At 51.5% G+C, this 21,595-nt stretch overlaps 8 protein-coding genes across 8 annotated transcripts; 3 read left to right on the top strand and 5 right to left on the bottom strand.

Annotated features, from left to right (window-relative positions):
• Window positions 1-3,443: 3,443 nt before the first annotated feature.
• Window positions 3,444-4,273, top strand: SETTUDRAFT_95527 (carbohydrate esterase family 12 protein; the record flags this gene model as incomplete). The annotated part of the gene is made up of 2 exons (XM_008031544.1): window positions 3,444-3,558; window positions 3,615-4,273. The coding sequence occupies 2 exons, from the start codon at window positions 3,444-3,446 to the stop codon at window positions 4,271-4,273; spliced, it is 774 nt and encodes a 257-aa protein (XP_008029735.1).
• Window positions 4,274-5,306: 1,033 nt separating this feature from the next.
• On the bottom strand, window positions 5,307-6,316 carry SETTUDRAFT_96438 (uncharacterized protein; the record flags this gene model as incomplete). The annotated part of the gene is made up of 3 exons (XM_008031545.1): window positions 5,307-5,834; window positions 5,891-6,156; window positions 6,217-6,316. 3 exons carry the CDS (start codon window positions 6,314-6,316, stop codon window positions 5,307-5,309), a joined length of 894 nt encoding a protein of 297 aa, XP_008029736.1.
• Window positions 6,317-7,592: 1,276 nt separating this feature from the next.
• Window positions 7,593-7,958, top strand: SETTUDRAFT_95674 (uncharacterized protein; the record flags this gene model as incomplete). Its single annotated transcript, XM_008031546.1, has 1 exon — window positions 7,593-7,958. One exon carries the CDS (start codon window positions 7,593-7,595, stop codon window positions 7,956-7,958), a length of 366 nt encoding a protein of 121 aa, XP_008029737.1.
• Window positions 7,959-10,677: 2,719 nt separating this feature from the next.
• On the bottom strand, window positions 10,678-13,119 carry SETTUDRAFT_140864 (uncharacterized protein; the record flags this gene model as incomplete). Its single annotated transcript, XM_008031547.1, has 4 exons — window positions 10,678-11,570; window positions 11,617-12,495; window positions 12,543-13,027; window positions 13,077-13,119. 4 exons carry the CDS (start codon window positions 13,117-13,119, stop codon window positions 10,776-10,778), a joined length of 2,202 nt encoding a protein of 733 aa, XP_008029738.1. The 3' UTR covers window positions 10,678-10,775.
• A 721-nt stretch (window positions 13,120-13,840) lies between these two features.
• Window positions 13,841-14,851, bottom strand: SETTUDRAFT_34238 (uncharacterized protein; the record flags this gene model as incomplete). The annotated part of the gene is made up of 4 exons (XM_008031268.1): window positions 13,841-14,411; window positions 14,459-14,522; window positions 14,568-14,741; window positions 14,803-14,851. 4 exons carry the CDS (start codon window positions 14,849-14,851, stop codon window positions 13,841-13,843), a joined length of 858 nt encoding a protein of 285 aa, XP_008029459.1.
• A 396-nt stretch (window positions 14,852-15,247) lies between these two features.
• SETTUDRAFT_140867 (uncharacterized protein) lies at window positions 15,248-16,250 on the bottom strand (the record flags this gene model as incomplete). The annotated part of the gene is made up of 4 exons (XM_008031548.1): window positions 15,248-15,624; window positions 15,674-15,713; window positions 15,758-15,867; window positions 15,918-16,250. The coding sequence occupies 4 exons, from the start codon at window positions 16,248-16,250 to the stop codon at window positions 15,352-15,354; spliced, it is 756 nt and encodes a 251-aa protein (XP_008029739.1). The 3' UTR covers window positions 15,248-15,351.
• A 388-nt stretch (window positions 16,251-16,638) lies between these two features.
• SETTUDRAFT_180898 (uncharacterized protein) lies at window positions 16,639-20,477 on the top strand. The gene is made up of 6 exons (XM_008031549.1): window positions 16,639-16,939; window positions 16,999-17,503; window positions 17,631-17,751; window positions 17,805-18,156; window positions 18,186-18,271; window positions 18,485-20,477. Exons 1-6 carry the CDS (start codon window positions 16,672-16,674, stop codon window positions 20,291-20,293), a joined length of 3,141 nt encoding a protein of 1,046 aa, XP_008029740.1. The 5' UTR covers window positions 16,639-16,671; the 3' UTR covers window positions 20,294-20,477.
• Window positions 20,478-20,497: 20 nt separating this feature from the next.
• On the bottom strand, window positions 20,498-21,496 carry SETTUDRAFT_165126 (uncharacterized protein). The gene is made up of 2 exons (XM_008031550.1): window positions 21,129-21,496; window positions 20,498-21,076 (listed from the first exon to the last, which is right to left on the bottom strand). The coding sequence occupies exons 1-2, from the start codon at window positions 21,229-21,231 to the stop codon at window positions 20,655-20,657; spliced, it is 525 nt and encodes a 174-aa protein (XP_008029741.1). The 5' UTR covers window positions 21,232-21,496; the 3' UTR covers window positions 20,498-20,654.
• Window positions 21,497-21,595: the final 99 nt, after the last annotated feature.

Genomic DNA, 21,595 nt, shown 5'->3' on the forward strand with positions numbered 1-21,595 from the left:
ATAGCAGTGAGGATTCTATTGTAAAAGCCAAGTCTTTCTGGGTTTGGAGAGCACGAACTGTCAAACAGTACTCAAAGGTACCTTACATATCCTTAGAAACCCCTATCTCAGGCTAACAAGGCCCGTATTGTGGCTTTTGGTCCTGTAGTAGCTTAATATTCACCATTTCCAAGGTATAATAGGGTACTAAAAGGTAGAATAGCGAAGACTGCTTAGTTTAAGTATAGCATAGAAATCAAGACCTGGCAAGTATCGATTTGTCTATGAATACTTCAACAGCCTTGATATCAGTCTTCTCTCCATATAGTGGTGTTAACTAGTGTTGTATCAGAAATCCTAAAAAGAAGAGCTTATCAAATCTTAACATGCAGGCCCTAGATTTAGTATTAGTGACAGTTTTTATCTAATTTAAATCTTAGGTAGACAAGCAAATAAAGCGTAGAAGAGCCAATTCACTAGTCTGAATTGTTTTAAATCCAAGAAAAGAATCAAGCTGTATTTTGACAGACTAGACATGCTAGAACCTTTAGTATATAGCCTCAGAGCTCTCCATTAAGGTCGGAAAGACGTGTTGGGGATTGCTTACGCTACAACAAAAGTAATAAACCCAAGAAGATAGATATTTTGTTCTTGTCTAGAATTGATGAGCAAGTAGCCGAGAAAGAAACCGACCTAGAAAACTGTATAAGTTTGATCTATATCCAGTGTCTTCACTCCTAACTCCACTGGATTTCTATATGCGTTTTCTCTTCTTTGTATCTTATATCAAGATATAGCTTTTGAAAATACCGGCAGATTGATGTCTAAACTGTTTAGATGGCAAAGAAACATCAGTCTCTAAACCTACATTTTGATAAAACGTTCACAACTCTACAACCTCATTCCAAAACATTAGTGAAAAGATCAAACATGTTTTCCCAGTCCCTCCTCTTCTATCTCCACCCTAGTCTATTCCCAGATGAATATACATGGGCCAGTGAACATGATAAACTCACCAAGTATGTCTCCTTCGACGCAGCTAGAGACATGTGCTGTTGTATTTTCCTAGTCAGTAACCAAAGGCTTATTACGACCAAGAAGATGTAGTTATCCATAACATTAAGAAGGTTCAATTAAGAAGCCTCCGCCAATGTTGTTTCCCATAAATGGGTTATGAGGCGCATGTGCCCAGCGACCGTGCATGACAGCCTATACAGAAAGCAGGAGATACAGCAAGCAGGGGATTAACCAAGCAGTACTCCAATCTTAGTCCAGAGCACGCATGAACGCTGGAGTCAGGGTAATTAACATGAGCAGAGGTGCCGACGGTATAACAGGGGGGGAAGCATTCGATGGGCTTGTTTGAAACAAGCGGCGATCGACGGAGAAATGCGGCATAGTCTGCATGAAGATGCATGGTATACATAAACAAGCCTTTTCCTGCAGCTTGGAATGCGGGGGGTAAATTGTTTGTTTCTGCGAGTGCAAGACGAAAGCATGGCATTTACCATTGGGGGGAGCTGTGCAAAGTAGTTTCAAGCGTGAAACCAAAACATCCCTTTTAATCTTACATAGAAAGAAAAAGAAAAGAAAAAGACAATACGGCAGCTACAGGAAATGCCATCTACGATATCTCACGGTATTCTATGGGTTAGGACCAGAGACTCAGCATCGGCTTCGTACACAAAACGAACACAAAGCTGCGGGATATATGTCCATGGGCCTCGGCCCAAGATAGCCCGGTCGTTGCAACCAGCGTACCTAGCGCCGGCGCCGGCCTGCACGACATTGCACCTACTCCGCATGTGCCCGCATTGGATTGCATAGCCCTAATTTTTCCCTGGCTGCAGCCATGTTGAAACAATCAATATACTGTATACACCACAAGCGGGGTGGTGGTTACACCAATGGGATACCTAGTTGGGTAACCGGTTTCCCCTCTTTCTGTACTACGCATTTAATCTCGACACCTGGCTCTCGGCGCGGGAATTGTCCGGTCGGGGCTTGTTTGGGGAGGGACAGGAAGAAGAAAATGAAAAAGAAGAAGAAGAATGAGGGGAAAGAGAAGAAGAGGGGGAAGGGGAGACGGCAAACAACCCACTCAACCTAGCAAAATAGTTATAGCATACGTATCATAATATCCAACTATGTAATAGAAAAAAAAGAATCCCAGCTATTACATACATACTAGATGCAACCATTAACACCGCATGTGTTAAACACGGCAAAAAAAGCTACTCACGCCACACGCCAACCGGATGTTGGCGCTAGCCAGCTTAACGCAAATTAAACCCTTATACAAAATCTCGCTTTTTAAAACACTATACATTCTTACTTTCTTATTCTTTTTCTTAAAAACCTTTTAATATCACTTTTGTAATAGTATATCTTATAACCTTTTCCTTCCCCCCTATACCTACAGTATTTAAAAAGATATTTAACTATATAGGTTTTTAGTTTATTTTCTAAAGAATTTTCAAGGAAATTTTCTATCTTTATCTTTTTCTTTAAAAAGAAAAAAGAAATAAACAAACATTATTATAAAGCTTAAAGATTTATCTTAGTAAAGAACTACTTAGTAAGATATAAGAGGTATATTAGTAGAGTTATAATAGCTTAAATAGTATAGTTGTATATAGATTTTAGATTTACGTTGAGCTAGTTATTTGCATTGAGCTAGCTAGCGCCAACATCCGGTTGGCGTGTGGCGCGAGTACATGCTTTAATGCTGACAAGAATCTAACATAAGCTGACTCGCGCCCTCGTACTACGTCAAAGTCGAGTACGTACTCCCAAAAAAGTTAAGGTTTGGTAGTTGTGCTCACCACCCTCTGAATTCTAGTGGTGGTATGACTTAGGCTGGGGCGTGGAGAAAGAAGCGGAACATGTGATGGAAGGGTCGATGGGGATACCGCGGCCAACTAGCTAGCTAGCTAAACCGACTTTGTCGAGGGACTGGACCGCTGCGTTTCAGGCAGATCACCGGTACTACTTCGCTAGGCGGCGCAGGATGCGCGTTAAGTAACGCAGTATTGATGTCTGTTAGGGGGAGCTATTCGTCGGGTATATTTACGGAACAAATACTGCCGCTTCGTTTCTACCTGTACGTACACAAAGTTCTGGAGCCGCTTTTGGGGAGAGCGGGCGGGCGGGCGGCACGCTTAAATCTATAGCTCACCTTCTCTCTCCCTCTTTTTAATATAGAGAATCCAGTTCGTGTGCACGGTGTCCCTGTTTTTTGTTTCTTTTTTTTTGGATCTGGGAGACGTATCGAATGAGCGGGATGGTACATGTATAAGAAGGGCCGGGGAGCGGGTGAATTGGGACTTTGCTTTGCTTACTCTTTTTACCCTTCCCTCGCTCTCATCCTCTCTACCCCCACGGGCCGCGGTTCAAGAAAGAAAAAAAAAAGAAGTAGAAAAGGTTCACCGAAGAGACAGATTATCCTGCAATTCTCTACCGCAATGTATTCGTCAAGTGTGATTTCCGTGCTGGCTTTGGCGGCCACGGCTGTCGGCGCGCCGACCGTCTATCTCGCCGGCGATTCTACCATGGCACGAGGAAATTCCCTCATTACCGGTACGTGAAGGAACTCTACAACAACACAGGCTTGCATTGTCTGACGATTTCTCCAGGCTGGGGCGTATACCTCCCCTATTCGCTTACCGTCAACGTGGTCAACAAGGCGATTGGCGGGCGCAGTGCGCGCTCCTTCACTGATGAAGGGCGCTTCGACGAGATTGCCAATCTGGTGCAGCCCGGCGACATTGTCGTGATTGAATTCGGACACAATGACGGAGGCTCGCTGCACCAGGGCGACAATGGCCGCACCCCTTGCGCAGGCACGGGCGACGAAACGTGCCAGTCGACGTACAATGGAAAGCAGGTTACGGTGCACACGTTCAACTGGTACATGAAGCAGGCGGGCCAGCAGATGATTGCCAAGGGAGCCAAGGTGATTGTGAGCAGCCAGACGACCAACAACCCGTGGGAGAGCGGCAGTTTCGTGTACGGGAGTGGCGGCAGGTTTGTTGGATACGCAAAAGACGTAGCCGCAGCGCTGGGCAGCAATGCCACATATGTTGACCACGGACTCTACTCGGCCAACATGTGGAAGCTACTGGGAAAGGACGAGACGGATTCTCTGTTTGTCCAGGGCCACACGCACACCAACGCCGTGGGAGCGGATTATGTTGCTGGAAGCTTTGTCAAGGCACTGGCGTGCGCTGGAGGTAGCTTCTTGCAGGGAAGCATTAAGAATGCTACCGACAGCATTACGGGAACCTGCCTGTAAATGAAGGGAGTGGAGGCTAGCGTGAGAGGCTAGTTTTGTGCACATATGTGACTACGAGACATTCGCTATGATATTATGTCGATATATCTAACATCTCAAACTTATAAACAGCGCCATCTTTCGCTGACCTTTTGTAAGCATTTATGGGATAGATTACTACTATTGTGTATAAAGCACAGGATATAGTACTTTACTCTCTTAATGAACTCTATGGCGTTAGAATCTGTCATGTTAACACGATGAGGTCACGTGTAGAAACAGGTACCAGCACATGTCAGCATGTACATTTCCAAGTCCTTTGAGATTTATATATTTAGACAAGGGAGCATTATCAAATGAGTTTTATCAAAAGCAGTAGGTGGCTAGGAATAACAACGACTTGATGTATCCTTTCTATATAAACATATATTTATGTATCCCATTTCACGTGATGAGTATTTGTTGACTCGCTTCAAGATACTATTGATTACAGTTTCTATCGACAAACCTTCAAGTCTCTTCACTTGTTGAATATCAAGAAGAATCCATATCCACGTTGAGTATCTAGATACAAGATTATGCAGAGGCAAGATATAGTAACCACATCTCTGCGAGTGATGACAAGAAGAAGCAATGTCACAAAAAAAAGGACAAGCGGTCAATGAGGTCGAGTAGAGACAGCACACTTTGCTGCCGAGAAAGAAAAAAAGGACTTGGTATTTCCCCATCAAGTTACTAGACACGCGCGTAAGCGGCAACACAGGACGTGCTTCAGTATAAGTAATAATAAACAGTTAAAAGATCAAGGGAGTATACGGTCGTACACCAGACTCCATACGCCAGTCGTGTTACACCGCTGGCCCGAGCGTTAGACAAGCATCGTAGCCCATGCATGACGTCGTAAGAAGAAAGCAAAGGAAAAGGAATTAAGCGACAATGGCTACTATACAGCCTGCTTGCCCGGTTGGGGAAGATCGTTGACAAAGGCATCGTAATCGGCAGATGCAGTCGAGCCTACTACGCTGGTAAGCCATTGATCGGAGTGGCTGCTCATTTAATAAGCAATTGGATCGGGCAACGAGGGTAGCGGAAGGAGCTGACCTTGAGGAGACACGTCAACGGTCTTTTGGCGCTTGTCGGTGTAGTCGTAGGAGCTATCGACATTGGCGTGTTTGGTGCCAGCCGCTGAGCTGTGCTGGGCGGCAGCGGCAGCTTGAGCCGCCATTTGCAGTTCGCCAATCTGGCGCTCCGACAGGCCTCCATTGGTGTTGTGCGAGTTGTTGTTCTGCGAGTTGGGCTGTTGCTGCTGGGATTGCTCGGGCTGTTGTGCGGGTTGAGAGGGCTGTGGCTGGGGGTGCATGTTGGCTTGCTCGGCGTGGGGTCGGTTGAGGTCTACGCCGGCCGGGGCAGGCGGTATCTCGCCCTGCGTCTCGAGCAGTCGCGATTGCAGGTTGATGATGTAGTCGCGCAGCTGGTAGTTTTCCGTCTGCAGCGTCTTGTACAGCTCGCACAGCTGCTCAAACTCCTTGACCTGGTCCTTGAGCTGCTTGATGTACTCCTCCTTGCGCTGGCGGAATGCGCGCTGGGCAGGTTAGCATGGCGCGCGGGACAGGGCAGCGCAGGGCAGGGCACACATACCTGGGCGGCGCGATTCTGGGCAGCGCGCTTTGACGTCGACAGCTCTCTGCGGCCCTTGTTACGGCCCTCGCTCGTGTTGCCGTCGTCGGGACCGCCTGCACTCATGTCGTAGGTCGGGCCGCCAATGGCCGGGTCAATGGCGTGGGGCTGGGCGGCAGGGTGAGGGTGGGGAGGATGCTGCTGCTGCTGCTGTTGCGGGGGCTGCTGGGAGAGAGGCTGGACGGTGGGCTGGCCAGCGCCGGCAGCGAGCAGATGTTCTCTTAAGCCTGGATGGCCATGTGGTTTAGTCATCATCACAGCGGTCGGGGATGCGGGGGGAGGCTAACTCATCTCGATGGTGGGCTTGGACTCTGCCTGGAGGCCAGTCAGCAGGGCAAGAGGCGTGAAGGCGTCAGCACGGCTTACCTGAGCGGCCGACGTCTGCATGGTAGAGCGGGTGCCGCGAGGGGGCGGCCGTGGGGCGATCAATGGGCGGGCGCAGAGCGAGGCGTGGGCGGCGGGCGGGCAGAGGAGGCGGGCGAGGGCGCGGGCGAGGGCGAGGGCGGAGAAGAGAGGGAGAAGGAGGGCACCTGTGCGCCAGAAGGGTCAGCGGCAACGGTGCATTGCGCCAAGGCGAGAGGGCAGCGCAGCGACAGCATGATGATGGCGGGCGGGCGGTGGTGTGGTTGAGGGAGGATGGGTGATGGGGCAGCTCACCTGGGATGGGATGATGCAGTTGGTCGGGCGGTGGATTACGCAGCTTTGACTAAGGTGGGCGGGCGTTGGGCGTTTAAGTACGGAGGGTAGGCGTGGGCTGGCGGGCTGGCGGGCTGGCGGGCTGGCGGGCTGGCGGGCGGGCGCAGGCAGGGCAGGCAGGGCAGGCACGCAGCGCGCAGTTGGCAAGGGCAGGCCAGGCCACGCCGGGGCAGCGCGCACTCTGCACTCGTCCCAGGCACCGCACAGCGCACCACAGGCACAGCACTGCCGATGTATTACTCACCCACACGCGCGCATGCGCTGCCACGCCCTCGCCGCCGCCGCCCGTGGCCTCTGCTAATAGCGCGCTGCTGGTGGCGTCGGTGACATGGCCTTGGGCGTGCTGCCACTGCTGCGCTGACCAATTCTCCGAGCCTCTGGTAGCCGCCCAGCAGCCCTTGGCCGCATCCGGCCTAGCGCCCTCGCCGCCTGATTACTGCATACGGGCTGCCATAGTTTGCGCATCCGACACTCCCGCAACCCCCATGCCCCCCGGCACTCCACCGCCACGACGACGACTATCATTCCTTACTACCACTGCTGTTATTACTACCGCGCAATAGTCCCTCCCCAACCCTCGCTACCCGCCCGCCCCCCTCGGCTTCACCACCACCACCACCACCACCATCACCACCCGGCTTCACCCCTCCTCCTCCTCCTCCATCATCACCACCACCACCACCCCCCCTCTGCCACATGGCTCCGCTGCGTCTGGCCCGGGCGATCCCGTGAGTCTACCACGCACCGGCTGCAACCCTATCCCTCGCCTGACTCGCCCTGGCACGCTCACCCTGATTACCTCAGAACCCGTCCCCTCTAATGTGCATATTACAGCCCCTCCTATCCACGGCCCTTGTGTCAGTGTCACTGTCGCACCAAAACGTCCTTGCTGACTCTGCCCCGCGCTCCTGTCCCCCCCCAGCCAGGCACATCCTGCCTGTATCCCTTGCCTGCTCCCCTCCGAGCAATGTCTACCTCTACCCTGACCCCGTCGTCTGCCACGCTGCCCGCACATGACATCATCTTCTCTGTCAGCCAGCCCGCCGACCTGCCCCAGCGAGCCGCTGCCCTCCTCTCCCAATGGCACCTTAGCGACTCGCGCAAAGGCCTCACGCGTCAATTTACCTTTTCAAGCTTTACCAAAGCTTGGCGCTTCATGTCGCTAGTCGCTGACGAGTGCAAAGTCAAGAACCACCATCCCTCGTGGTCCAATCTCTACAATCGCGTCACTGTCGAATGGACCACGCATAGGCCCGACGGCCTGAGCATCAAGGACGTCCAAATGGCCGAGTTTTGCAATCAAAAGGCCTCCGAGATTGGCCTGAAAGAGTAGCCTGCCCACAAGGCACTATACAGTAGCTCGCCATGTCGTCCTGGCCAATATCCACCACGGATCACTCTTGTTGAATCAGTCTATTCTGCAATCACGCTCGGCCAGACTCGCCCCATGCCTGTACACTACACCAACATGTCAACAAGCTTCGGTACGCTGCCCTTGGCTAGTGATTATGATTGCTGGCGGCTCAACCGGAACCTCGAAACCAGCTTACGTGCCTACATACGCTACAAAAACACCGCGCGCGTGCACCCTCCGCGCCTCCTCCGATAGGAAGCGATTCACTCCGCGTTTGATTGCGATTCTCCCGCCTATGCAGAAAAGAGTAGTTGCATGCCATGCCCTACATTACATGCTATGCCCATGACTGACGTTACAGGCAACCAGTACCGTCTAATTACTACTATAAAAAATGTACACGCCATCTACGCACTATATCTATACGTGCCGCTCTCACAATCTTGACCTCTCCATCGGGCCCGGCCCAGCCCTCACCCGCTGACCAACAAGTCCCTTGAAAAATCAACCCATGAATGCACAATGCCCCGAGCACAATTTTGTTACTCCATGTCCGGGAGCACGCGGCTAGTCGCTTACCACCCTTCCCCACATGTTGAATTAACACCACCACCACCACCACCATGACTCCAATTATCCTTCCCCTTCTGGTTTGTGAAATCAGGACCCTCGTCTTGCTGCTTCTAGGCTAACGTCTACGTGTACACAACGTACTAGTACGTACTAGTTCTTATGTGTATACTTAGCGCGGGGGGGGGGGGGGTTCGGAGGAAACAAGTGTCGACGGAGTTTTTTTTTTAGGGAAATTAGGGGGGGTCGGACAGTTGCGTCAGCACGTATTTAGTGTGGTAGGTTGGGAGGTTTGCTTTTAATGAGGATGGGCAGGGTAGGGTGACGCATCATGTGGCAGTTGGGGTCGGTTATCCGGGTATCGCTGATGCATGTGTGTGACGGATATCTATGCGCAATACGAGGGGTTGGCATATGTAGATGTACGTATGTATGGGTGTGGGTATTTTAGGAGACATGGACATGGTGGAAAGGTTGCCGTGATTACAGAATGGGATACGTAACGACAAAGGGGGGGGGTTGTATTGGTTGCATAATTCTAGAACGGTTCCATATCCCACCGTAAACCGGTCTGGCGGGTCGTTATTGAAGTGTGGCATGAGGTTGGGGAAGGGGGCAGCAGCGGTGAAGAGGGGGTGGAGGACCCAAACTAGGCTAGACTAGATTGGACTGGCAACTAAATTGCTCGGAACTACTTATCTTACGCATGCAACTACCTTTTATGGATGTATGCGTATCTAGGGAGAATCTATAGATGGATGTAATAGGCAGGCTGATAATAGTATAATACATGTATATATGTATGTATGTATATATGTATGTATGTATATATGTATGTATGTATGTATGTATGTATGTATGTATGTATGTATGTATGTATGTATATATGTATGTATGTATGTATGTATGTATGTATGTATGTATGTATATATGTATGTATATATGTATGTATGTATGTATGTATGTATGTATATATGTATGTATATATGTATGTATGTATGTATGTATGTATGTATATATGTATGTATATATGTATGTATGTATGTATGTATGTATGTATATATGTATGTATATATGTATGTATATATGTATGTATGTATGTATGTATGTATATATATATATATTCCTAGCAAAAGTATATTAGAGGACTAGGAACTAGTCGTATGTAATAGTTTACTAGGAATAATCATAATCATTATTATCGTCATCGTCATCATTATCACCATTATCAGGGTCATTGTTATTATTATCATTATCATAACAAATCGCTACTATACCAATCATAATACCTACAATAAACAGCACTCTACAATCAAGTAGTATCCATTCGCAACTAAAGATTACGTGAGTTTCCACACGAGTAGAGACACTATCTTATTATCCCATGTACATACCTAGCAAACCCCCTTTTTATTTTTAAATCTTCTTCCCTCTAAATCGAATATAAGTACTTTACTTGGTTTTGTATTACGTATATACACAACTTTACTGTAGTTCGTCCCCTCTTTCATTATTCAATATTACATCTTCGCCCTTGTAATGTGGATAATCTCCTACCCCCCCTCAAATCTCACATAACCTACCCACCCACCTAGCATATCAGCCTGTAAATTGCACCTGCGTACGGCGAATCGGGACAAAAAAAATTCCAATTTATTTTTTAGTTTAGTTTAGTTTAGTTTAGTATTACCCACCCACTCTACCGCTACTTACATTAGTTAATTGCCTGATTACTCATCTGCTGACTCACCCTGCTGACACGCTTTTCACCTCCGTGTTAGTGTGTACGAATAATGATATTATTATCATTATTATTATAATTATTATTGTTATTGTTATTGTTGTTGTGGTTATCTTGAGTGGCTTTTCAGATACTGAGATGGACCTAATAATAAAAGTACTCGGATTATTAGCGCTTCACTTGCATCCTGTACGCGGCATATGATAATGATATAACATGACGTGATATGCTTGACTACTGCAAACTATGTATCCATGTTACATCTGGCAGAAGACATGTGCAGGGGAGATGATAGAGTTTTGGGTGACTGGAGAGATATACTTTTTGCAGCTTATATGGATTAGGTAATGACAATCACCCATGGGGGGGTTTTGGAAATAGGAATGGATAGATGGATGATACTGATACAAGTCCTAGCCCATGTACACCAGCAAAAAAAAAGGGAGATAGATAGAGAGAGAGAGAAAGAGAGAAAAAAAACTATCCTACCACGCAAACATACACTTTGTATTCAGCAACCTCGCCCCCAACATGTCATACTCATAGCGACTAATCCACCCGTCGTTGCCATGGCTGCTCAAGCGCCCAAACACGCTTCCGCCCTTCCACGCCACAACCTGGGGATCAAACTCGCGCGGCGGGGGCCCCACGAGGATTTCTTTGCCGTACCCCGGCCGCAGCTCGCGCAACCGCATCTCGAGAAACTCGCGGAGACCAGGCGTCTTGGACGCCCCACCCACCAGCATGATGCCGCCGAAAAAGTCCCGCAGCTTGCGGTCGTCGCCCCGGGCCCCGTGCGTCAGCGACTCGAGAATCGCCTGGTCGAGCGCTTGCATGGGCAGAATCCCATCCCGTGCTTCGGCTAGCTTCGTCTTCTCGTCAATCGGATCCCGGAACAGCTGCAATGGCGCCCCCTCGCCGTCCCCCATGGGCGTGTCACGGTCGGGGTTCGGCGTCGTTGTGCCTTCCGGCCCTGGCGACCCTGCTACTGATGAACGTGGCGTGTTCTCGCCGCCCTCGTTCAGACGGCTCAGGAGATTGAAAGGATTCGGCTGCGGACGCTGGGGTGTCGAAACGACGGTTACATTGTTCATCGATTCTGGCGCCCCGTTAATTGCCGGCACAACGGGCTTGCCTGCTGCCGCTTCGATAATGGCAATCTGGGCTTGCGAAATGGGGTCGTTGGGTGATCCGTCGTACAGGTCCACTGAGCGCGGGACCACCTTTCTTCGGTTCTCGAGTTTCCGCGAGTTGTCGAATATCGAGGGTTTGAAGAAGCCCTATGTATGTCAGCAAGATGCACCACGCAGTCATTTCCTTACTTACCATGACCGAGAGCATAGTCTCATCATACGTCTTGAACGTATACTTGCGCGTGTCCTGCCCCGAAGCCCGCAGGTGAAAGTCCCACGTCTGTACCGTGACCGAACCTTCGTCCATGGAGCAAAACTTTTGCTTCAGCTCTTCAGCCAGTAACCAGTCATACCTCCGCTTCAAGTTCATGTCCGCATATGGAAAGTGCCCATACAGCATCATCTTGATAAACGTCTCCGTCACGTCGGCGCCCCCCATTTTCAAGTTGACGCGCGACTCTTCGGCGCACAGCCCTTCGTCGACGCAGCAGATGGACGTCTTCTGAGCCCCGATGTCAACTACGCAAGCAACACCGTATCCGGCACCAAACGTGGCCGAGAGAGACTCTTGCTGCAGGCAGACCTTTCCAAGACCAAGATCCCGCATCAGGATATCGAGAAGCATGGTCACGTATTGCCGCTCGTAGAGATCTGGAATGATAAATACACACTTGTAGTTGACAAGTTCCTTGAGCTTGGTGATTCCGAGCTGGTTTCGGAAGGCTTCTTCTAGTATCTTGGAGATGTCGTGGTATATTTGATTGCGGTCGCGGTAGTCCTTCTCATTGAACGTGCCATTCCGGATGGGCCAGAATAGCTTGTACCGTGGGTTGGACCGCTCGGGGATCCGTAGCGCCTCATTCCCCGTAAAGAAGTCGGGCGCCTTTTCTGGGTCCGCGGGTATTTCTGTCCATTCGATGCGATTGATGTCGTTGTGCTCGGAAATAATGTCTGGAGGGGACTTTTTGTTGTAGTTTGTGACGAGATCCTTGGAATTGGGAAGTACTCGTCGCTTGTTGGAGCGCATTCGCGTCCTCAGCTCAGACGACATGGCCATGTACTGGTCCGCGAACTGGAGATGTGTTAGCAATAGTAGGTTGCGACGCCGTATAAACCTACATCCTCTCCGAACCACTTCTCGGGTGAGTCCGCAGCATCAGCTCCATCGACCTTCATCCGCTTGGGACAGGGCTCTCCGTCGTCTTCCTCGTCCTCGCTCTCTTTCCATTTCCGTGCAATGACCATGGGCACAGTCTTGGGCAGCGCATCCGATCCGAGCCCTATCCTCAAGTTCTGACTGCCGGGATGTATCACAATGAGTTTGGAGATGTCGGTCCTCGAGGCAAACGACCCCTCTGCGTCTTCCATGGTCTCGTCGGCAGCTTGCGGCGTTGCTCCTTCAGCAGTCGGAACGCCCAATGCGCGTGCGCGATCCTTGTCCCTGGCTTCCTGGACTATGCGCGCCCTCTCTTCATCTTTCGGGTATCGCACAGCGAGGAACTGCTCGTCTCTTTTCAAAAACTCGGTGTAGTAGTTCTTTTGGTTGATCATGCCAACCTGCGGCCATGTCGTGAGTTCCATGTTGTTGTCTGTCCGCTCCAGCCCTATGGCTTGTTAGCTTCCGTGTTGCTGCGCAGAGTGTGTATGCCATACCCTCCTCGCGCAACTGCGCTCTGCCCGACTTCTTTCCGACCATGCTGGCTGAAAATTGGTGTACGCGTGATGGTGACTGCAATTCCCCCAAACACCAGGCCGCGCTGTCCTCTCAAAAGGCGGTATGTGAGATCCGAAGACGACCACGGGCTTCGTCGATCCAGTCTTGTTCCGTAGCTCAGGCTTAATGATTGCTTGGAGATGGTTTCGCTGTCGGCAATGGAGGTGAGGGTCGGCGAACGCGGGGGGCCTGCGGGATCCTTGTTTTGGCTTTGCTAGCTTGAGTGGTGGTGAGGGTGCGCGAGAGACGGAGGGCCTCTGGCGTTGGCCGTTGTTGCGGCGCGCTTGGCCCGTGATTGGATCGCGAGTCCGCATCTTCGGTTACCCATCCTGGTCGCGAAGCTATGGCCGACCAACAGCGCGCGGGGTGAATGTACCACCTTTCTATTCATGGTTATAGTGTTTTTGCTCCAGATTACTGTCCGTATCACAATCTTGCTGCAATTCCAAGGATCATATCTAAATTGGGCGGATATCGAGTTCACGCCGGCCAGCTTATAGCGTCAAAAGCTTCAAGCTTAGACTACAAGTCATCAAACCACTTGATATCATTTCGTACCATCCTCCCATTTTATCATAATGTACAAACTGTGAGATTCATAAAGCCGTGATACACTCGATCGTGAAACCGTTCCGTCTAGCAGACACCTTGACTCGAGCAAATTCTTGTTTCGAGTTACTCAAAGACGAAAGTCATGTACTCTTCAAAACATGAGAGCAGTGACCAGCACACCGAGAAACAGTGCGACAAATGAGACGCGACTCTCGACAGCCACACCTGTACCAGTAATGGTGGCGACAGGCGCAATGGTGGTGACGGTTTCAGTAGAGTTGGCCTCCCTCGCCACATTCAGAGTGGGAGCATTGTAGCCACCATGAGAGGTGCTGTTGGCGTAGGGAGCTTTGCAGTAGGCAGCCGAGGAGGAGACGGTCGTCGAGGAGGCAGTTGAAGACGAATTAGCAACCGTGTGGGTGGGAAACAAATTGAAAGAGGTCAAGTCTATGGAGACTGAAGTCCTTGTGGTAACTGGCCGTGATTTGGGGATATGAGGCATTGCCGAAGACACGTTCTTGACAGAGGACCACGTTGGGCTGGCGGAGAGAAGCGACTTCATGTCAGAGGGCAAAATAGCCGGAAAGGACCAAGTGATTATAGCCGGCGTTAGTGAGAAGGAAGAACTAGCGGTGGCCTTGAGCACCGTCTCTGTAACAGTAACCTCCATCGTCGACTGGACTGTCGTGGTTGTGGTAGGCTGCTCCGAAGTGGGAGCGGGTCTGCAAGATCAGCAAGGATCATTTCAAGGCGCGTTCGATACACATACCCGTTCGAAGTAGAGGCAAGAGGCTCAACAAATGCAGACGACGTGGTAGGTCCCGCGTTGCCAACTACAGTTGTAGTAGCAGTCGTGGTGACAGTGATGGTAGACGGACCCTCGGTCTCAGGACACAAGTATGTGAGAGTCGTCTCATGGCCGCGTAGCAGTACCAAATCCGTGCAGAGCGCAGGCATCTCGCTACAGCCTTCATCACGAGCCACGACTCCGAACTTGGCGGGCTCCACGAGGCGACCCCACTGGCCAGCCTGAGCGGCAGCGCCTGCTACTCCTGTGTCAGTATCAATTGAAGCAATGGGGGCATTTTCGTGTGGAGTTGCATATTCTCTTACCAGTAGCTGCGAGGAAAGCGAGCGTGTGCATGGTGTGCATGATGTGCATGTTTGCGGCTAGTGTTAGTTTCGAGTGAGACGCGAATCAGTATGAGAGAGTGCGATTGGGTTGCGAGAGAGAAGTAAGGAGTGGAAGTAGTAAAGAATGTGGTGGCGACTGAAGAGCTGAATGAGTGGAGTGGAGTGTAGCGAGGTGAAGTGAGAGACTTGGAGAGGAGGCAATTATTGGGATCGCTCGACGTGAGATTAGTCTACTGCGAGCAAACAAACAGCAGCCAATTGCAGCACGGCCGATGACCGGAATGGGAAAACCAAATGCCGCGTGCGTTTGCCCGCGTGTGCCTCGTGCGTGGTGAGTGGCTCTCGATGCTCCTGCCCGCTGAAGACCAGTGATGTCAACACGGCAAACATATACAGTAGTCCGAGTGAAATGAAACAAGAAACTGGGGACTGTGTTGAGATGCGCATGTACAAACAAAGCCCGGTAGTCAGTCAGTTCCAAGTCAGTTCCAATATCTCATAACCCTCCGCCGCACAGCCAGAGCAACGCTAGTCGCCATATAGCTCCATGAGATGGTTGAGCATCTTCCTCTGCAACTCCAGGAGCTGGTCTTTGGTGATTTTGCCCCCTTCCGGAGCTGACGGCGCGTCTGCCACTTCCATTGGATCGTAAGCAGCGCCCACGACTAGATACGGCTTTACTCCAAAAAACGGAACGCCCAGCACCTTGAGCGATGACGTCTGGGATTCGACCATGGCTTTGCAAGCTCGATACACCTTGGCATCGTACTGTTCAAGTTCTTCCTTTTCGCGTTCCGGCGTCTGTGGTGTGTTAGTACCAATACCATGGCATGGAGACTGCAAGCCGTACACGAAGCAGTGCTGTACCTTCCAACAGACCGGGCAAAGACCTAAGGACGTCAGTTGAGTCTCGTAAAAAAGACAATCAACATACAAAGCAGCTCGATGCGTCCGTTCATTCTCACGCTTGAACTTTTGTTCGTCAATGAGATTCCTGCGGCCTGCCTCCCATGACTTGACATTTGCTTCTTGGTCTTTCATCAACTGGTACACATGTTAGCACCACTGCATATTGCAATCATTCCAGCACAAACCTTGCGAACTGCCGGAGCAAAATCCGGGTTTTGCGTGGCAATCTTGCTGACGCAGCGGAGCCCCTGCTTCCATTCCGTGATGGTCGAAGGGTCGATGAGCGGCGACGCAACTCTGTCGTGGGGTTTGGCATGTGGCTGTCGGTGCTGGGGAGCCGGACGACCAACAAGACGAGGATCAGCTGGTTGTTGCTGGTAGTGGTTGCTCGGGGCGGGTGCGTAATGCTGTTCGTATGCTTGTTGGTCCTGGTACGGCTGAGCCTCCGGCTTGGGGAGATTCGCGAGAGTCGCCAAAATAGCTGCAAGGTCTGCGTTTGGCTGACTGTTTTCCGCCATGTCTATGACACAAGGTTGAATGCGTAAAAGTGCAAGTCGAGAACAAGTCTGCAGTATCTCAAGAGGTGGAGCCTAGTGCAAGTGCAGCGTGTGAATGGCCGCGCATGGCGCGTATGGCTTGCGCTTGTTTCAAGCAGGATGAAAGGAAAGAAGCACTTTGCAGGCGAAGCTTTTCATGCTGTACCCCGAATGTTGCAACGCGGCTATTCAAGCACGCCCTGTGGCCCAAGAGCGGGAAATGGTTGGATTGTGTAGTGGTAGCGCGGCATGCATCGAGGTTGGCTGGATGGAGATGGGGCGGCAATCTCCGCATCCAACCCTGGTCCATCTCAACTTTTGGAAATCGTCGAATCATTCGACCTCCGGCATCCTCCACCCACCATCCCCACCACTCGACTCTTGAGTGCGCCCGCCGCCCACAATGTCAAAGTCGCCAAAGGACTCCACGCGCTTCACGCCCACGGGCGTATGGGCGCACACACGGCCCGGCGGGCGGGCAACGACGCTCCAATTCGCTGATCCCGCGCCGAAAAATGAAACGCCACAGCAAAAAGTCAAGCGGTTACGGGAGGCGGCGAACCGAGCAAAGATGGCACAGGTCACAAGATGGGACTACATGTATCTATACGGCCGAATGGCGGCGGATGCGGCGCACAGGTTTACCGTTTACGGATTGATCTTTGCGACTGGTATGTCTGCTTCCCGCGCGTCAATTGCATCCGTGTGTCAAAGAATCAGTGGCTGACAGGCTACAAAGGATGCGTCGGTGTTCTAGCCGTCTTTTCGGTGGGCGACATGATTGTCTACAACCGGCGGAAACGAGCAATCTACTTTGCCGAAGAAGAACGCACACAGGCCAGGATCCTCGAGGCGGCCCGCTCCGCCGTTGCATCTGGGACTGCGACACCAGCACAGGCTGCTCTGGTCACAGGCATTGCCGAAGAGCAAGAGGCACTGGAGAAGAAGAAGGCAGAGCGCAAAGCACCCTCAAAGCTGCTGTGGTGGCTGCACGGTGACTGGAAAGAGGACCAATCCATTGCAGAGCAGCGAAGGCTGGCTATGGAAGAAATCAAGCGGCAAGAGGCCCAGGGAAATACAAGTCTGGGCATTTCGGCCGCAGTGCAAGAGGCCAGGGCAAACGACACATCATACACAGCACCGGCAGCACCAACACCGGTCGCAGGCGGTTCATTGGACAGCGCTGCTGAGAAGGCAGTCCACAAGGCAGAGACGGCCGGCAAGGGCTGGTTTGGGTGGGCAACGGGGGGATCCAAGAAGGAGTAAAAGAGAGCGGATGACGACATGTGAGGGGGTTCGGATGACCTTGATGTACTATACACTTTGAGCCTGTACAAATGCTGTCACACCAAGCGTATGCAGATGGCGTTGCTGCATGTCTGAAGCCATCTTTGGTCTTGGTGGGTATCTATGCCGCATAACGGATCCATGTTTCAATATCCAACGCATGTTGCCTCCTACTGATCGCCCTGTCCTGCCACGGGTATGTAACTGCGCCGTTCTCGCGCGCGCTGCATCTAGTTAGCCCTGCTTCAGCATACGTATCAGACGAAGACGTGCCTCTCTCCACCCCTCGATCCACGGCCGCAGCCCAGCCCAGCCCAGCAGCCCCACCGTCGCCCCGATGAAGATGAAGACGACGGCCTGGTCCTTGGCCGAGTCGCGCTGGAAGCACGTGGTCAGCACGTTCTCCTCCTTCTCTCCGGTGCAGAAGCTGTATCCGAGGCAGAACTGACGGTTGCAGTCGTTGCACGTCTTCTTGGAGGCGCGGGGCTTGGAGTCGGCAGCAGGCTTCTTGGCCGCGCTGTGTGCGTCGAGGGCTACGATTGTGCTGTTGCCGAAACAGGTGCATTTGCAGAAGGATGTCGGCGCTGTGAATTGTCAGTCGGTGGGTTTGCGGGGACAGCACTGGCACAGGGGGACACTTGCAGGCGGCGAGGGATATCGAGAGGCACGAGAGGAAGGTCAGAAGCAGAAACAGGGCGTATCGCGGTCGCCGCATGGTGCGTGACTGCACGCCAAGGGAGCGGTGCTGTCAAGAGGGTCAAGGAAGTCCAGTCAGGCTGGTCGTGATGGAACGAAGCCATGCGTATTCGGGCGCGGTGGAGCTCCAAACCTCCGCCCGCGTCTGCGCTAGGCGCATAGCCCGGCCCATGTCACGCTAAGTATTTTCCTTTCCCCTCCACTGCCGAGACACATCTACACCGCGCGTGCAGGCGTCGGTCAGGCCTCACTTTTCCTTCCTCTATCCTCTGCCCCCCGACCTTGTTCGCCCACACGTTTCCTTCTCTCTGTCTGTCGCACGTGCGCCGACTCGCGACCCAATGCCAGCAGCTCCGGCGCCTATCTCGACCGAAGCGCAACCTGAGAGCAAGACTGTCCGCCTGCATATCACGCCCTTCCGCCCCGACCTGCTCAAGGTCTACCTTGCGCCCTCAGTCCTGCCCCTTGCGCGGAACATCTCCTACCACACCGTCGCGACTTTTCCTGACAAGGGCTTTGGCTACGTAGAGCTGCCAGAGGCCGAATCGCAAAAGATCAAGAAGAAGCTCAACGGCACCATCCTCAAGGGCTCAAAGGTACGCATAGAAATGGCGAAACCAGAGAAGCGCAAGGCGCGCGAAGAAGCAGAGGCCGCAAAAGAAGCCCAAGAGGCGGACCGACCGTCCAAGCGCGCCAAAAAGGACAAGAAGGAGAAGAAGGAGCGGAAAAAGAAAGAACAGGGCGTCATAGATGGCGTCGAGCTGCCTGAAGACAGGAAGGTCAAGCGCGGTTGGACGGAGCCGCAGACGAAGCCCAAAAAGGAGCGGAAAGAGAAGAAGGACAAGAAGGACAAGAGCGATAAGGCAGCCAAGAAAGAGCGCAAGCACTCCAAGTACACCAAGGAGCCGGAGCTGCTGTTCAAGGCGAAGCTGACTCCAGTTGCGGCGACGGAGGTTGCGCTCAAAGAGAAGAAGGACAATAAGCAGAAAAAAGAAAAGAACAAGTCAAAGTCCACAGAGGTCATTGTCCATGAGTTTGAGAAGAACACCAAGACGCCCAGCTTCCTGAAGCAGCCAGAGGTTAAAATATCCACAAAGCCCGCAGTGGATTATGTCAATGGTCAGGGCTGGGTGGACGAGGATGGCGTTGTTGTGGAGCCAGAGACTGGAAAAGCAAAGGCTATGAGAGCTCTGGAGCTCGTAGATGCGCCCTCGGAGGCTGCCAAAGCATGGATTGACGGCACGTCGAAGCCCTCGTCTTCTACACCCAAGGCTGCAAAAGAGAAGAAGAAGCAAGCCACGCCTCCGCCATCCTCATCCGAGTCTGAAGACGAGGAGTCGTCTGTAGTCTCGTCCTCTTCCGAAGACGAAGATTCTTCTGATTCCGAATCAGAAACCGAACCATCTGTGTCATCCCCTACATCAACCGTCAAAAGCACAAAGGCCTCGGAGGCTGCTCAATCTGTGCCTGTCGAAAAAGAGGTCCATCCACTCGAGGCGTTGTTCAAGCGCTCAAAGCCCGCCGATGGCTCCACTACGACTCCAATCAAGAAACTAAATCCTATCGACACATCTTTCAGCTTTTTTGATAACAACAAAAGTGATGATGACATGGAGGTCGGTAGGCCGACAGAGGACGTACCCATCACACCATACACGCAACGAGACATTGAATGGCGAGGACTCCGTAGCGCCGCGCCGACGCCCGACACCGCTGCCATTGGCCGCCGCTTTTCGTTCAACTGGCGCGGAACCAGTCAAGAAATCGATGACGAGGACACGAGCGACCTGGACGTAGACGCACGACAGCAATTGACCCACAATACGCGTGCAAATGCCAGCAAGTTGGCTGGTGTGGCAGAAGAGGACGAAGACGCAATTAGCGGCGCTGAAGCCGAGAAGCCAGAAAGCGAGTTTCGAAAGTGGTTCTGGGAGAATCGAGGCGACTTGAACCGCGCATGGAAGAAGCGGAGACGCGATGCCCTCAAAGCAAAGAGGCATAACGAAAATAAAAAGATGACTGGTGGAAGGAGGGTTGTTTAAGACTGTTTTTTTCTTTCTTCACGAAGTCTCGCTTTATGAACTGCATTTGCATGTGCATGGCGTATGTTACTTTTTTATGCATTCGAGTAGGCTACGTACTGGTTCTTTTCTACCTTGCATGAGGATGGAGAAACGATGAGCAACGCATTCAACGTTAGATATTTGACGTTACAATTCAATATACTCGCTACTAACGTACATTTTGCCGTCTATAAACTGAATAACGCGATTTCTTTACGTCCCTTTTCACATTACAACAGTAGATATTATATCATGCTTTTACAAACTCCTCAGCACAACTGTAATGTTCTGGAAAACACCACCTTAGACTCCTTTATTTTCCCGAACTGGTATATCAAGTTCAAACATCCACACCCTTAAACAACACACGTCTCTCTCTTTCCCTCCCTCTCCCCTGACAACTTCCTCCCCTGACCCCTACACACGCCTCCTCGCCCCTCGTTAGAACTCCATGCACGCCACATGCCTCCCCATCACGGCCTCTGTCATCTTCGCCCTCTGATTCCAACTCTACACTCGCCACTGCCGAAGACGATGTCGCCGTACCCTGTGCAACGGGACTCGTGCAGCAGAGCGCCCCTGATATCATTCCCTTTTCCGTCGCGAGAATGATGTCCGTGGGTATGTGTGTGAGCAGCGGGCGTTGCAGCGGCGTGGGAGGCGGGAGCGCGGTCGTTGGTTGGAGCGTTGGTGTTGGTGGGGGGAGGGGAAGCGGTGATGGGGGTGTGAGGCTGAGGAGGGGAGGAGGCAGGACTAGGGGGTCTGTAGTTGTTAGTTGAGGATTCTATAGGGATAGTAGGGGAGAGAGATGTACCAAGTGGAGGTTTAAGAGCAACACGATTGGTATTCTTTGTCCGCGCTTTCTTACTAGGCGACAAGGCGGTTATGCGTGTGCGGAATGTGGTGAACCAGGGCATAGTTTTCGAGTACTTGTTTTCTCTCTTCTTGCGGGCTACTTTGTCTTCTCTGTTGGTTGATTGATCGGAATGTTGGAATTTGCCGTGTGGGTTTCACAAAAGAAAATCCTCTTCTCAGTCGTGAGCTTCGCCCGTTTCTCTTCCTCGTTTTGCGTCCTGGCCGTTAAATTTGCCGTTCAAATCAATAAACCTTGTAGTCTATACACGAATCCACCGCTAAGATGAAGCTTGAAAGAAAAAGAGATTTAGAAAAGGCCAGTAAAACAAGAAATGCAGGTTCAGTGTACAAACGAGTATTCCAGAAGCCATCCAAGTGTATTCAACAACCAAGCATACATATATACCTACTCTGAACCCGCTCAAA

This window comes from Exserohilum turcica (assembly GCF_000359705.1).
Source record: "Exserohilum turcica Et28A unplaced genomic scaffold SETTUscaffold_6, whole genome shotgun sequence".
Taxonomy (NCBI): domain Eukaryota; kingdom Fungi; phylum Ascomycota; class Dothideomycetes; order Pleosporales; family Pleosporaceae; genus Exserohilum; species Exserohilum turcicum.